General features: G+C 48.8%; 1 protein-coding gene across 3 annotated transcripts in view; it reads left to right on the forward strand.

Moving 5' to 3' along the window:
- The first annotated feature begins 345 nt into the window (after nucleotides 1-345).
- RNLS (renalase, FAD dependent amine oxidase) overlaps nucleotides 346-16,718 on the forward strand; it is a 269,902-nt gene continuing 253,529 nt past the window's right edge. For all 3 annotated transcript variants that reach the window (XM_088444321.1, XM_088444323.1, XM_088444322.1), the window contains exon 1: nucleotides 346-572. In XM_088444321.1, the coding sequence (XP_088300447.1) occupies nucleotides 449-572 (124 nt within the window). In that variant the 5' untranslated portion in view covers nucleotides 346-448. The remainder of the gene's footprint in view (nucleotides 573-16,718) is intronic.

Below are 16,718 nucleotides of genomic sequence, written 5' to 3' on the forward strand. Positions count from 1 at the left end.
CATCGCCGTCGTACAGCATGCCAAAACACACACGATATGCACGACTGATCGTTGCAATCGATCGAAATTGTGCATATCGTGTATAAAATTGCCCCGTGTATGGGCCGCTTAACTGACCTAAACTGAAATTTCATAACACACTCGTTGCTATTTAATAAAAAACTACCACCACTCACCTACCTATACAGAGCGTTTTGTTATCGTTTGTACAACTCAAAATGTAATCTTTGTATCCCAAAAATAAACCCTCTTTGTTATGAGCAGCTAGTCAGTTACCAGTGCTGTACTCTGTGCCATGGATCAGAGTGACAAGCTGCCTGCCTGGCTCTCCTGCACGCAGCAACCCGGGAAAAGCGATGTTTGTCCAACAGCTGTTACTGTGTTATTAGCGGAGGAGACTGACTGATCCCTGAGCTTCCCATCCACTGACAGCAGCAGCACTAGAGTCATGTCTCGGGTACTGATCGTTGGCGCTGGCCTGACAGGAAGCCTGTGTGCTCACCTCCTGAGGCAGGAGCTGGCGGCCAGCAGCAAACTGCAGCTTGTGGTGTGGGACAAAGCCAGGGGCGCAGGTAATGCAGCAGCATCGCTTAACTAGGTCACTTTCATAACACGCTGGGTATAGGTATAGGACAGTAATAAGTATCCCTGGTCACCTCAGTGTCTCATTGTATCCCCAGGCAGTTACAGATAACGCACCTACAACAGAATGCATGGAACTGCATTACAGTGGCTGGAGGAGAGCAATGTGTTCCTCAGGCCTAATTACTGTATACTGTGCAGGGTGTAGGTAGGGCACAAGTTGAGATTTGCGGGAATTCTGGAAGCAGCCTGTTATGTGTATTTTGAATGAAGCTTAAAACTTTTCCACAGTTACAGCGGCAATCTCATAAGTTTTTTAATTATTTTTGTACTTGTGTACTTTACGGACTCATTGCAGAGAGGACTCATTGTAAAGAGAACCCAAGAGCCGTATTCAATTTGAGCCGAGCTGCGATACTTTTTTGCCTCCCCGGACTTTCCGCATACTTTGCCTGTTTTGTAGGCGGAAAAGTATCGCGCTCGTGCCCGCATTACCCCGTATTCAGTTTGAAAGTACGCGAAAACGGGACCCAGCGAAACTTGAACAGGTGGAATGTGCTGTCAGATTTGGGGAAATCAGCCTGACACCCCCCAAAAGATGCTGTGACATGGGGGTTCCCTATGGTACCCCCCGATTTGGCTTGCTGAAGGTATTTGGTGTTTTTAAACGGGCTCAATAGCTGCTAAATAGCGTTTTTCTATACGTGATGCAGAATACTATTCAGGAGTATTTTTTCCAGAAAATAACTTATCCCAGCAAATTTGGGGTACTTGAAAATGGGGGTCAGAATATTTAAAAGTTGCTAAAGTGAAGTTGAAAAAATTGTGAAAAAAAACACCTGCCACAAGCACCTGCAATCAAAACAATACTTGGGGACCCTCCTCCAGAGTTAAGTTCGCTAGTTTTTAACTTTGTCCCCCAACATTTTTTTTTTAATTCGCCAAATTCAAAGTAATTTTTTGGGGTGTTCTTAAGTGTTTTTTAACTAGGCGGAAAGTCTTTCAAATTGAATACGGAGTAAAAGCAAAACAGGCGAAAATGATGTCATCGGCGAAAAAGTATCGCGGATCCGGACTTTTTGCCTCGAATACGGGCCCAAGTGTTCTACACTCATTATTATTATTATCAATCATGGTAATGTCTAAATCCCCTTCACGGAGAGGACCCTGACATCATCAGCCAGTGTTCAGGGTCATTCCCTACCATCCAAGTGGGCATAGAGCGGGAATATAACCTTGTAGCGAGCCACCGAGCCCGAAGCGTGGTGAGCGGACAACTTTCTTCTTTAGGTGGGGACAACTTTCGGTACTTGTGTAAGTACATTTAAAACATTCATTGGGTTATCTACCATTTTTTTTATTTAACTATCAAATTAAGGGGCAGATGTGTGAAGCTCTGGAAAGTGATAAACTGGAGAGTGATAAAGGACCAGCCACTCAGCTCCCAACTGTCATATTACAGGCTGAGGCCATACTCAAGTAGCCACGAAAAGTGGCAATCCGTGAAAAAGTATCGCCGATTGCGACTTTTCGCCAGGCGGAATCATCTCTGTTCAATTGCATTCACTTTTCGCGTACGCGAAGAGGCAATGCAACGTAATAGGTGAAAAAGATTTGCCTATGAATAGGTGGAGAAAAAAAGTGCAAAATCGCTATTTTGGGGTGCAAAGGTGGGGAAACCACTCTGCACTCTTGGGACAGCCCCCTACAGGATAACTGCGGTAAAAAAACACCTTAAAAAAAATAGAGGAACACTCCAAAAACATGTCTTAGAAAAATGGGTTGAAAAAGTGCAAAGTGGGGGTACAAACTTAAAAACTAGCGAAATAGACTTTTGGGGGGTCTGCAAGTATGGGTAAGGTGTTGTTTTGATTGCAGGTGCTTGCTGATTGTGCGTTCTGTACGTTATTAAAACTTTAGTTTTGCAACTTTAAATCATGCTTGCACCCATTTTCAAGTACCCCAAATTTGACAGGACTACTTATATTCAGCAAAAAAACTGCTTTATGTTATTCTTCACCACTTGTGCAAATGCACTAATTAGAATAAATTTACACCCCTTAAGTACCCCAAATAACTTTATTAGGGCTTTTCGGGGGCATGTACATTGATCCCCGATGTTAGTGCATATTTTAGGGGGTGTCAGGCTGATTTCCCCATTTCCGACAGCACTTTTCGAATGGTTTGCATGCGCCGGGTTGCGTTTTCGCGTGTTTTGGAATTGAATAGGGCGAATTGTAGGGATGCACGCGATAAGTTTCCGTTGCTAAAATACGCGATGTAAGCAAAAAGTCCGGCAGGCGAAAAAGTATTGCGGGTGCAAAACTAATTGAATAATGCCCTGTGTTTGAAAAATGACAGTTGGGAGCTAAGTGGTTGGTTGTTTATCATTCTGCACTTTATCACTTTCCAGAGCTTCATACATCTGCCCCTAAAGGTGCCCATATACGATGCGATAAAGCAGCCGGTCCGACGGATTGGTACGATATCGCTGCTATATTGTACCGTGTATGGGCATGACATCGGATTGTGCGTGCACACATGGGGTCGTACATTGCACCTCCAGATCTTAAGCTGGCCATACACGGGGCGATTTGAAAACGTACGACACCTCAGTACATTTTCAAATTCAGCCGGATGCATCGCATGCTGCTGTGAATGGTAAACGATGCATCTTACAGATGCTTCGTTGACCTACTTAAGAGCATGACGGATCGCAGATCTTATGATTTTTCCATAAGATCTACGATGCTGATGTACGACCGATCGAAATTGTGCATATCGTGTGTAAAATCTCCCCGTGAATGGGAGCCTTTACTGCGTGTTCAGTTGATCTGCGGTTGCGATGTGCGATCCCATGCAGTGCTATGAGGGTGGGGGGGGGGTTGCTGGCATAACGGGCGATCGGCCACCCGAACGCACTGTGTTTGGGGACCGCCCGATAAGTTGACCGTCGGATCCCCCGTTGCGTCACAAGGTGCAAATCGCACCGTGTATGGCCGGCTTTAGTGTTAGGCTTGCATCTGACATTGGGGTAGATGTAAGAAGCTCAGAAGCGGTATCAGCGCACGTTATGTGCGCTGATTCTGCTTCTTCCCGATGTATGATCGGGGGTTGAGCAGTAAATGACGGGCGCTATGTGCCCCTGTCATTATCGGCGCTGCTATCTGCAAGATAGCAGTGCCGATAGCCTGGGCCATGTATGAACGGTCAGATCACCTGACCGTTTGGCCCACTGTAGCTGTCGCTATCGACAACTACAGCCTGGCGCTGCCCTATCCCAACAGCAGGGACAGCGCTGTACATACTGCGGTGGCCGCCGGCTCCAGGCTGAGCGCGGGGATCTCACGATACTTGCGAGATCCCGCACATGCTCAGTGGAGCCGGCCAGGACTGAGACACAGTGCATCAGTACTAGGCTGATGCGCTGCGGTCTCTAGCAGGTAGTGCTGGAGGGGGGAGTTAATGCTCCCTCTCTCTGGCCGATGAGATGTTCATACATCTGATCGGTAGTGCTTATTGCTTCGCCTCTGTAAAGCTCTGTTTATATACAATATAATGATATAATATAATTATATCTGTTTATATACAATATAGTAGTGCATGTATGAGCTACTGTAATCTATCTACCCTGGACATCAATTTAATTTATGAGTGCAGTCACCGGTGTTGAGCTAGTTAATTGATGAGAAGGGTGTATCAACACAGGTGACTGCAATTATCAATTAAGAAGGAAGACCAAGAGTAGAGCATTTTGTACCCTATGGGCCCCATACATCAGAGACGGATTTCCGCGATCCCACGATGCCCGGTTACGAAAACCAACCTGTTGGATCTTGCCGATTTGCCAATCGCACTCAAAATATGATCGCGATCGTCAAATCTTTGACATTTACAATGTCAAATGTCAGTGATCCGACGACGAATCGCTGACCATTGATGGTGGGCGATCGGAAATTTCAATCAGTCGCTGATGTATGGCCAGCATGTATGTATGTGTTGGGCAGCACAGATGGTGTAATGGTTAGCATTGCTGCCTCACAGCACTGAGGTCATGGGTTCGATTCCCACCAAGGCCCTACTTGTGCGAAGTTTGTATATTCTCCCTGTGCTTGCGTGGGTTTCCTCCGGGTGCTCCGATAGGTTAATTGGCTCCCAACACAAATTAACCCTTTTCTACTTCAGGGTCCATAGGGGGTCCACAGGGTTGACCTTGGGGTTATAGCTGGAACAGGATCCATGGGCACCACACAGTTAAGCTTTTAGCTCCCAGGATGCACTTGGGTCCTCCTCTATACCCCGCCTCCGAGCCACAGGCACCTCAGTGTAAGCTGGTGCCCGGCCGGACTCGGTCACCGCGCAGGGGGGCTGCAGGAGCAGCCCCCAGAAGCTTTTTATTTTCTAATAGATTTTATTTATTTTAGTTTCTCTTTTTACTACAGACTGCAGCGAAGGGCTGTCTGTACAGACGCCCACGCTGCCGCTCTGATCCCCGACTGGCGCCGCGACGCCAGTACTGATCTGGGGATCGCGGCGGGAGGACAGAGTCCGTACTAGCCGGACTCTGTCTACCTCCCAGGACTGCTGCCGGAGTTGCCGGGGATTCAAGTAAGCCGCGCGTCGCTGGCTAGCAGCGGCGCGCGGAATACCTTAAATGCAGTCCTTTAGCCTCCGGTCCTGGGGACAGACCGGAGGCTGCTGGCAGTGGCGGCGGGCCCCCCCATAACCCGTGGGACCACTAGACCACCAGGGATAACCGGCAAGCGGGAAGCCAGCATCCCTGGGGTTAATGGCCAGCCAGGGGAGGAAGCCTTCCCTGTTCAGCGGCTCCTCCCCTCAGCTCAGCGCGCTTTTCAGCCTGCATGTCTAGCGTCCCTGAGCTGCAGTTCACTCGGCCACTCCTCCTCTGAGGTCTCCAGCGGCCATTTTCACAGTGGCAGCGCAGATCTCAGGGAGCACGCGGACCGGTCCCCCTGTGTACCTCTCCCCTGATTAAGGACAGCGTACACAGCACTATAGCCCTCCCAGACACTGAATCTGGGCAGGTTGATTGTAGTGTAAAGGTGCAGTGAGTATATCTTCCTGCATGGTATGTGACTTGCTAGTGCTGCCTGTCTGTGCTTATTTTCCGCTTACTGTCAGCTTATACCTATCCCTTTACTTCTCCTACAAGCCCTACAGGTGTATGGGGGAGGGGCGTTTCTACTGACCTCACTTATATAGATCACGTATTTGTGAGGTCCGTCACATACAGTTGTGTGCTACTCAGTGCCATATTGTGGGCTGTTGTTCAGCACACCGGTGAGTGCGTTTTACTTCTACCCTGGTGCCAGATATATAATATATTCTGTCATGTCAGACGAGGAGGTTGAGCGCTCAGTGGCTCCGGTGTTGGCCTCCTGCGGACGCTGTTCTGCAGGAGTAGATAGGGAGGATTTGTCACAGGATGGCCTGTGTAGTCGATGCCAGGTGGCTCCTGGCCCATCCAGACCTTCTCTGGCGCAGGAACCACCGTGGGCGATGTTTTCTCAAGTGCTGGTGTCTATTGCGGACCGTCTGTCGGTCCCGACTGCTCTCCCTACTAGGGCGGTGCCCCAGCCGACCATCCCCCATTCCCCGAGTGTCCCGCAGTTATTGCGGAGTCCTCCTGGGTCTCAATCAGTTGGTCCCTATGCGGGGTTGCCTATGTATATACAGGCTTCCCCTGTGCCGCAGCAGCCTGTGGTACCTTTTCAGGCCCCTATGGCGACGCCTCCACCATGGGTGGATGTGCTCTCCAACTCCGTGCAAAATTTGGCGGCCGCTTCCTCGGCTTTTCAGTCAATGTTGCAGACTGACATGCCTTCTAGGATTTCTAAACACCCACTCATGACACGGGCTGATCAGGTATCGGACTCAGAGGGTTCCTCAGATGATGGGGAGGTCCCTGATGACACTGACTCGGACGCCTCGGTCCAGGAAATGGATACCAAGTCGTCCATTAATGTGCGAGCACTAGTTAGGGCGGTGCGAGCTATTCTTCTTATAGAGGATGAGGCACCGGTTCCTAAGTCGAAGTTTCCTAGTTTCAAAAAGACTAAGGTGGCTTCTGCGGTGTTTCCCCTGTCGGATCAGTTGACGGATCATATGGCGGTAGCTTGGCAGGCGCCCAGTAAGAGATTCCTTCCTCAGAAGCGGTTGGCTTCTAATTACCCCTTCCCTGAGGCACATTGTAAAAAATGGGAAACTCCACCGGCGGTGGATTCCCATGTCACCCGTTTAACTCGGGGCGCCACCTTACCATTACCGTCGATATCCTCGCTGAAGGATCCCACGGACAGGAAAGTTGAGACTTGCTTGAAGTCTATTTACTCCCTCTCCGGGGCGGTGGCCCGACCGTCTATGGCCATCTCCTGGGTGGCCAAGGCCATTGAGGGGTGGGCCAATGCATTGGAAGATACCTTCCCAGACGACGCTCCGGATGTCCAGCGGGCGTTGTTGGGACAAATGAGGGACGCTGCTTCTTACATTGATGAAGCTTCTTTAGATGCTAGTCTGCTGACCTCGCGGGTATCGGCTGCAGCGGTGTCTGGCCGCCGATCCTTTTGGTTGCGGTCCTGGAGAGCGGACTCTGATTCAAAGAAGGGTCTGGAGGCCTTACCTTTCAATGGTGAATTACTATTTGGTCCGGACTTGGACAAAATAGTGGACACCCTGGCTAAATCCAAGTCGGCCTTCCTCCCTTCGGCGGCACTGCCTGCTAAGGTTCGGAGTTCGGCTTTTCGTTCCTTTCGGGTTCAGGGTAAGGCGAAAGGTCAGTCCTTCCCGAGACAGTCTGCGAGTAAGACTGCCTCTAAACCCAAGAAGCAAGTCTGGAGTGCTCGGCGCCCTTCTTCCAAGCAGGAAGATAAACCTGCGGCCTGATGGGACGGGCCTCCCTCTGGGGGACCTCAGAGTGGGAGGCCGACTTCTTCTATTTGCCCAGTGCTGGCACAATACCACCACGGATGCCTGGGTTCGAGAAGTGGTCTCCCAGGGGTACGCCCTGTCTTTTCGGCACAGACCACCCCACCAGTTTTTCTGCACAAGTCCTTCTCAGGACAGGACCAAGGCGTTACAGGTTCAGGAGGCTATAGAGTCCTTGCTGAAAGCAGGGGTCATTGTTCCCGTTCCTCTATCACAACGAGGGATGGGGTATTATTCGTCTCTGTTTCTGGTGCAGAAACCCAATGGTTCTCATCGCCCTATCAACTTGAAGTCTCTGAACAGATTCCTCAGAGTTCCCAAGTTCAGGATGGAAACGTTACGTTCCATCATTCTGGCGATGGAACCGGGGGATTACATGGTGTCCCTGGACATCCAGGACGCCTACCTCCATGTTCCGATAGCATCTTCACACCAGCGGTATCTGAGGTTCGCTATCCTTCAACACCACTATCAGTTCCGGGCGCTACCCTTTGGTCTCTCCACGGCACCGAGGGTGTTCACGAAGATTATGGCGGTCATGGCCGCACATCTTCGGAACCAGAATGTACGGCTGCTGCCGTATCTGGACGACCTCCTGTTGCTGGCGAGCTCCCCGGAGGTACTGCTTCAACATCTCCACCTGACGATCGCTTGCCTGCAAGCACACGGGTGGTTGATAAATTGGAAAAAGTCCTCCCTGATTCCCTCTCAGCGGATGGTTCATTTGGGAGCCCTGCTGGATTCGCGTCAGCAAAGGATCTTCCTGACTCCAGAGAAGGTCGCCTCCCTACAGCTGCGGATACACAGTTGCCTGAGCCGTTGCCGCCTGTCGGTCCATTCGGCTATGAGAGTTCTGGGGTCCATGGTGTCGACATTCGACATGGTGGAATTTGCCCAGTTTCATTCCCGGCCCCTGCAGGGGCTGATTCTATCAGAATGGAACGGGTTACCTCACCGGATCTGCTCTCAGGTGCTGGTGTTGTCTCCGGACGTTCGGCAATCTTTGGCTTGGTGGCTTCAGACAGCTCATCTGGTCGAGGGGCGCCCATTTTGGATCCCGGACTGGGTCCTGCTCACGACGGATGCCAGTCTCCGGGGTTGGGGGGCAGTGACCGGCTCTTTGTCGCTTCAGGGTCGTTGGTCAGCGGAAGAAGCACTTCTCCCCATCAACATCCTGGAACTGCGGGCAGTATACAGGGCCCTGCAGTCGTCCGGCCCCGCTCTTCACGGAAGGGCGGTACAGGTGCAGTCCGACAACGCCACCACGGTGGCGTATATCAACCACCAAGGCGGAACTCGCAGTCAGGCAGCGATGTCGGAGGTGTCTCGTATCCTGACTTGGGCGGAGGGTCACATTCCGGCGATCTCGGCGGTCTTCATCCCCGGAGTCCTCAATTGTGAGGCGGACTTCCTCAGCCATCACGACGTGCATCCCGGGGAATGGTCGCTTCACCCAGAGGTGTTTCAGCTACTCGTGGACAGGTGGGGACTGCCGGAGCTGGACTTGATGGCCTCCCGTCACAATCACAAGTTGCCCGTTTACGGGTCAAGGACAAGAGACGCAGGCGCAAGTCTGGTGGACGCGCTGTCGGTGAAATGGACGTTTCACCTGGCGTATCTGTTTCCTCCGCTATCCCTGCTTCCTCGGGTTCTGCGGAAATTCAAGCAGGACGGCGGCATGCTCGTGCTGGTAGCTCCGGCGTGGCCCAGACGTCCTTGGTACTCCGATCTCAGGAGCCTCTCCATCGACGCTCCGTACCTTCTTCCTCAGCGTCGGGACCTGTTGTCTCAGGGGCCCTGCCTTTACCCGGATCTGGGTCGGCTGTCTTTGACGGCGTGGCTCTTGAGACAGCCGTCTTGAGGTCTCGGGGCTTCTCCAGTTCGGTTATTGGTACCATGCTTCGGGCACGCAAGCCTGCTTCAGCACGGATTTATCACAGAGTGTGGCACACTTACTTTCAGTGGTGTGAGTCCAGACATTATGATCCTCAGGTGTTCCGAGTTTCTAGGATCTTGGAATTTCTTCAGTCAGGATTGGATCTCGGCTTACGCCTTGCATCTCTGAAGGTTCATGTGTCCGCCTTGTCCGTGTGGTTTCAACGGCGGATTGCAATACTACCAGACGTTCACACCTTTTTCCAGGGTGTTCTCAGGATCCAGCCTCCCTTTGTGCCTCCTGTGGCTCCTTGGGACTTGGCGGTGGTGCTACGGGTCCTGCAGGGTCCTCCGTTTGAGCCTCTTGAGGCGGTGGAGCTCAAGTGGCTGACATTTAAGACGGTTTTTCTCCTGGCAATTGCTTCGGCCAGGAGGGTGTCTGAATTGGGGGCGCTTTTCTGTCGCCCTCCTTTCCTGATTTCTCACCAGGACAGAGCGGTGCTCCGCACTCGTCCTGAGTTTTTGCCCAAAGTGGTCTCGAAGTTCCACATTAATCAGGAACTTGTTGTGCCAGCTTTTCAGTCCCCTGGTCTTTCAGCTGGTGAGACTTCCTTAGATGTGGTCCGGGCGCTTAGAATTTATGTAGACCGGACGGCTTCGGTTAGGAAGTCTGATTCCTTGTTTATCCTCTTTGGTTTTCACAAGAGGGGTTGGCCTGCCAACAAACAAACATTAGCCCGTTGGCTTCGTTCCGTTATTTGTGAGGCTTATGCACAAGAGGGTTTACCTGTGCCAGCCTCTGTTAAGGCTCATTCCACTCGTTCTGTGGGTCCCTCTTGGGCTGCTTAGACGTGGTGCTTCTGCTGTTCAGCTGTGTAAGGCGGCCACTTGGTCTTCTATTCAAACGTTTTTGAGGTTCTATGCGTTTGACACCTTCGCCTCTCAGGATGCTTCCTTTGGGCGCCGGGTGCTCCTTTCAGCACAGGAGCGTCCCCGCCCTTAGTTGAACTGCTTTGGGACATCCCCAAGGTCAACCCTGTGGACCCCCTATGGACCCTGAAGTAGAAAACAAGAGATATGGTAAGAACTTACCTTTGTTATCTCTGTTTCTACGAAGTCCATAGGGTCCACAGGGCGCCCGCCCTGACGCACCTGGCTTCAAATGGGCTGTGTGGCTGGTCACCGGTTTTCCGTCTCCTATTGCTGTGAGTATGGTTTCTTGTGTGTTCCAGTCTTCCTTCTCTCTGTTCCATATTCTCCTCCGGCCTAGGCTGCTTACCAACTGAGGTGCCTGTGGCTCGGGGGCGGGGTATAGAGGAGGACCCAAGTGCATCCTGGGAGCTAAAAGCTTAACTGTGTGGTGCCCATGGATCCTGTTCCAGCTATAACCCCAAGGTCAACCCTGTGGACCCTATGGACTTCGTAGAAACAGAGATAACAAAGGTAAGTTCTTACCATATCTCTTGTTGTGTGTGCACATGTGATAGGGAATATAGATTGTAAGCTCCACTGGGGCAGGGACTGATGTGAATGGCCAAATATTGTCTGTAAAGCACTGCAGAATATGTGTGCGCTATATAAATAACTGGTAATAAATAAATAATAAGTAAATGTATGGACACCTTAATGGAACAGGTCATGTTGGAGGGTCTGCGTAACTACCATGGGTGCAGCTGCTATGGGGCCCAGAGCTTGGGAGGCATATTCCTTGTCAAAGTTACATCTTTTGTATATGTGTGTTTGTACCACCCAATGGTGAAAAATGTGTATATATATAATTATATATAGCAGTCATACGGTCCGGCACTCCAAAGAATCTTCAGGTGACCTGACATAACGTAAGTATAGACAATCCAAGGTGTGGCACTCTCCCAAATAAACACATGGACAATCTGTATCGTTTATATCAACGTTTTAGTACTATCTGGATTGAAGATAGTACTGAAATGTTGATATAAACATCACAGATTGTCCGTGTGTTTATTTGGGAGAGTGCCACACCTTGGATTGTCTATATATACCTACAGTACCCTCCAACATGACCCCTCCCATCAGGTACAAAATGCTCTGCTCCTGCAATTGTGCGTTGTCACTTGCCGGAGATCACCTCCAGTGATGCCTGCGAATTCCCACAGCTAATCATTACCAGTGGGGAGCAGGTAAGTGTGTTTTTTTGTTTCTTTTAAAGAGCCCTTTGCAACGAACACTGAGAATTTGTCTGCAGTTTACAGGTATACATGGATAATGAGTCCTATTTGACGTCGGCAATGAAAGGGTTTAACAGCAGATACTAATTTCTCATATTATTGACAGGGGCCCTGATTCAGAGCCGGACGCTCTGACAGAGCGCTCACTCTGAATCAGGGCCATCCTTCTTTTAGAGCGGCCTCCTGGCCGCTCGTATAGCTGTGGGTGACCACCCACAGCTATAGCGAGTGGCCAGGAAGATGGTTGCGATGTTCAAGACCATCGGGCTTGCGGCGAGACCCTTGTGGTAGGGTCTCATTGCCGCAATCCCTGGAGTGCTTTCAGCTCAAACAGAGCCGAAAACACTCCCACTGATATCACTTGTGATGTCAGTGGGGCCGGCCCCTGACTGTAGGCGTTCCCATGGGAACGCCTCCGTCTGGACAGCCACGCCCCCGGCACGCCCACCAAAGGGGGTGTGCTGTCACTCAACATCGACAGCACACCCCCTTTGGTACGATACACGGAGCGACGGTTTGCCCGTCGCTATCCGGGTCTCGCGCATGCGCACGACGGAGCCGGCTCTGTCGCGCGCATGCGCACTGGGCCACCATCTACCTGCTTGCGCTCGTGAGTGGGTCTGAATCGGGCCCAGTGCACTGATTCAGCAAGCTCATTGTGACATAAAGTTAATGAGCTAGAGGTATGTCTGTTATCTCAGTGGCACCCAGGATACTTGGCACCATAAAGAACACACCAGATAGCAGACACCTTGTTTATCTCTGCATTTATATTGCACAACTTCACCTCTCATACTCAGTTTATTTATAATCTCTACAATGACTAATATAAGTGTTCATTCTAACGCAGTGCTAGCTTTAGTGGTCATATTAGCATCAGCTGTCAGCGGTTGTGCTCCATTTTATTACTTGAAGTAAATGACTCATCTTTATATTTATATATTTATATCCAAAGAAAAGTACAGCATTATATAGGTATTGCAATATAAAGGTAAATGGCTTCTGCTATTCAAAACCCAACATAAAAGCAGGGCATCATCAAAGTAACAAATATATGTTTTATATTAATATAGAAAAACAAAGGGAATAAAATCTTCCTTATTTCACAGAAGGCATTAGAACCCCAGCCTCCCCTCCTCCGCCCGATCTCCTCTGACCCTCACTTGCCACAAAAAGCCCCAATATGACTCTCAGACCCCCATTTGTCTTAAACTGCCCTACATGCAACTTATATACCCCCACTTGCACCTGGAATGCATCCTCCTATTACATGTGCTATATGTGACCTCCCTGGACAGTGCAGAGGAGGTCACGTGTTGTAGGAACCTATTGCGCACATCAAATATAGTTTTATGACATAAAGCAGAGAATAAGTCAGATCGGGGGCCTGGAGCTGGAGGGCCACCTGTTGCTTATCACTGTTTGTAGAATGCCAGATCACTGTCCATAGACCACAACTGTCAATAGTATCTTCCAGGTGTTCCGTCTCAACTGTACAAATATACATTAAACTGATCTATATAGGGAAACTCTCACTGAAAGGGGCTTCTTTCCTCTTTTCTTGGCTCTATCCATGCCACCTGTACTTCTTGAGTTTTGTCTTCAAGTCCGTTCAGGGGCTATCATACTGTATGCTCACTCTTACCTAGTGTACAGGCTTATTTGGTGACGATCTGCCTCTCCTTCCCTTTACCACTGCTTGCTCTACTAGATAGTGAGTTGCCCTACTATTGCATTGTGTCCTCATCCTTACTACTCTCATTTTATTGTTGTATTTTGTTTCTTGATATGTTAATTTACACTGTGTTGTACTTGGTATGTGACGTTACAAAGATAATGTACAGTATATAGAAAGGGGGGCCCTAGACTGCACACCCTGAATATATATATAATGGGAGGTGCTACCTGTGGAGACTATTGTTGCAAACACAAAAAAAGAAAGTACAAGTGCACAACTCCAACATTACTAATTATATATAATACATTATGCAATAGAATTTTGCAATACATAGAGGTTTTAGCATAATCATGGCCATGGTTATGGGCCTACCCACCACGCCCAGGTAACCTCTGAGGGTAGGTCCCTAACCTACTGGGGATGAACTCCAGAGCACAGGACACACCCAAACAGGCCCAGCTGAGCCACCCCAGGGCATCACTCTAATGAGAGAAGGTGAAGTGTAAGAAAGTGATAGATAGATAGATAAGAGCAGCTACTGCTGCATATATAATAAGGTGAAAAATACATATATAAATTAAACAAACAATAAAGGTGCTAAAAGTGAGTGATACCGATTGATAATTGGACGTATGATAAATCTATTCCCTAAGAACTCAGCGAAGAGGTGCAGGACATAGCATTGCTGGTGATGTGGATGTGGTGATCCTGTATACTACATTATAGTGTGTATATTATTCACCACTATTATACTATTATTTACCCATCACATTGTGTATATTATTTGAACACATTGTTGAGCCCAGAGGTCTAGACCGAAATGTCCTTAAAAGGGCAGTACTCAATTTGCGTTTCACCTATATGACTTCCTCAGGGGTCTGTAATAGGTCAATAATACAGACCGATACTGGGCCCACAACAACCCAACAGATTGGCAGTATGTATTGGACACAATACACATAGTATGTACATTACAGTAAGTATATATGTGTTAAGATGGGTACACACTATATGATGTGTACCCAGCCGACGGCACAACGCGTTGGAACGATATATTGCGTGCTCTGTACACACTACACAATCCGGTGTACGATCGCGCATTATATAATTCCACGCTGCATTTAGCAGGCAGCCTGGAATTGCTCACTGCATCATTGTATCTGCTGTGCAGCACAACAGATGGGACAATGCGATGAACGACCACGCACGCGCGATCGGGCATACACACTATATGTTGTGCATGATATATCATTACGATCTGCGACAGAACGATATATTATGAGAGGGATTGCATACTGTGTACCCAGCTTAAGTTTAGACAGCTGAAACACATACTTTAATCTAGACTATTTGACCTCAGGGCAGCGGTTCCCAAAGTGTGCGCCAGGGGTGCCATGGCGCTTATGCAGGGGTGCCGCAGGTGGATGGTCCTGCAGCAAGTCAGATGGTCTGGACACGTGCTTCCTCTGTAAGTAGTCTGCACCCATTTACACAGCACAGAAGGCCCCATGCTGTGCTGCTGACACTCGCTGATTGTTAGAGCTGTGCGGCCCCGACCAATCCTACTCTACCCGTCTTTTTTTTTTTTTCTCCTGCAGGCTGCACCTCACCGTGTGACTCCTAGGGGTATATTTACTAAAGTGAGAGTTTTTAGAAATGGAAATGTTGCCCATAGCAACCAATCAGATTCTAGCTATTATCTTCTAGAAGGTGCTAGTAACATTTTAAGTAGAATCTGATTGGTTGCTATGAGCAACATCTCCATTTCTAAAAACTCTCACTTTAGTAAATATACCCCCTGGTCTCTCCTCTGTTTAGGTTAGTGACAGTCTGTGACACAGTTTCTGAAGTGTTGAGGTTAGTGTAATTGTTATTATTAATTAAAATAGAATATATGTAATTTAATATTTAATGTAACCCTATTTTTTTTTTCATTATGATTTTGATAAATAAGCTGTATTTTTAGCTCTGGTGTGGGGTGGAAGGGTGTATAGCAGGCCATGGTAAAGTTATTATTATATGCTTAGAGATATTTTAAATAGAGCTAAAGTGCATAAGACTTGCATAAGTTTTTCATCTGCACTTTCTTTATTTAAAATATCTATAACAATGGAATAATATAACTTCCATGGTCCTCAATACTATATTCCACCCCACGCCAATGCTAAATATAGTCAGTAACAATGGGGGAGATGTAAGAAGAGGTGGTAACAACCAACATCAGTATGTATGAAAGCAGATAATGTAGCGAAAATCCCTTTTCTCTACATTATCTGCAATCATTTAATGATTTTGACTTCGCCATACCATAGCATGGCGACAGAAAATAATTCAGATGTTATTAAAAAAAACGATTAGTGCACATTTGTGGCTTATCGTTTTTTCACATATCGGCAGGATTACCTCTTGCCTTTGAGGCATACTTGCCGACATTCAGCTCCCTCCTTCCGGGAGGGAGCTGAATGCCTGGAAACAGTGGGGGGCGTGGCCGGACAATGGGTCCGTGTTGGGGGCGGAAAATAAAGGCATTGTGAAGCAGGGGCGGAGCCACGATGACGCGATTCAGAGCGAATGGCGTCATCGGGCCCCCCGCTGAGGAGGTTTCTAGTAGGTAGTCGGGGTGGGCAAGCAGCAGCTGGGAGACTTGCCTGCCTTTCCGGGGGGTCGGGAGCGGCACCTGATATTTGGGAGGCTCCCGACCAAATCGGGAGGTTAGGCAAGCCAGCTTTGAAGTTTGTTCACTTCTGTGGCACATATAGGTACTAAATGTATGCTGCTATTTTTTGTTGCTATGACTGTGATGCTCATTGCTTGCTGATTGCTGTCTCTGGGCCGTATTCAGAGATGTATGATTTAGCACAGCTTATATTCAATATGCAGGAGGCGTCTACTGTAAATAGACACCCACTGCCAGCTTCTGTGATCCGCTGCTGCGCCCGAAGACGCAGCATTGGATCAACTATGTGAACATCATACATCTAAGTAACCCTCAGGTTACTCAGGATGTCCGGAGAAATCACGCTGCCAGGGCCAGTAAAGCTAGGACACAGTCACTGGCTTCGGCATGCCCACAAAACGGGGCCGACATGACAATGTTTTCTGCAACACTGCCCATCGCCACCCCCAAATGCCAGCAGCATGGTGATCATTGACATGGCAGCCCCAGATCTGCACATGCGCAGTGCGGCTCCTGAACATGAGCAGATCTAGAATCATCGGAGATGTGTGCGCAATCATCAAGTTTACATACATGGCTGAATCGGGTCCTCTGTACGCATGTTTCATGGCAGCTCCTGCTTGTATTGCACATTTGCAAACCAAAATAAAGCTATTAAATAAATTGAATAACAAAAAGCGAAGGTTTTACTGTTATTATTTTTATGTAATTCTTTATAATGGCTACTTAGTAAAGTTAGGATTTTCTTTTGGCC

The sequence above is a fragment of the Taudactylus pleione genome, unplaced genomic scaffold (genome assembly GCF_031769625.1).
Source record: "Taudactylus pleione unplaced genomic scaffold, aTauple2 ptg000354l, whole genome shotgun sequence".
In the NCBI taxonomy this organism is placed as follows: Eukaryota; Metazoa; Chordata; class Amphibia; order Anura; family Myobatrachidae; genus Taudactylus; species Taudactylus pleione.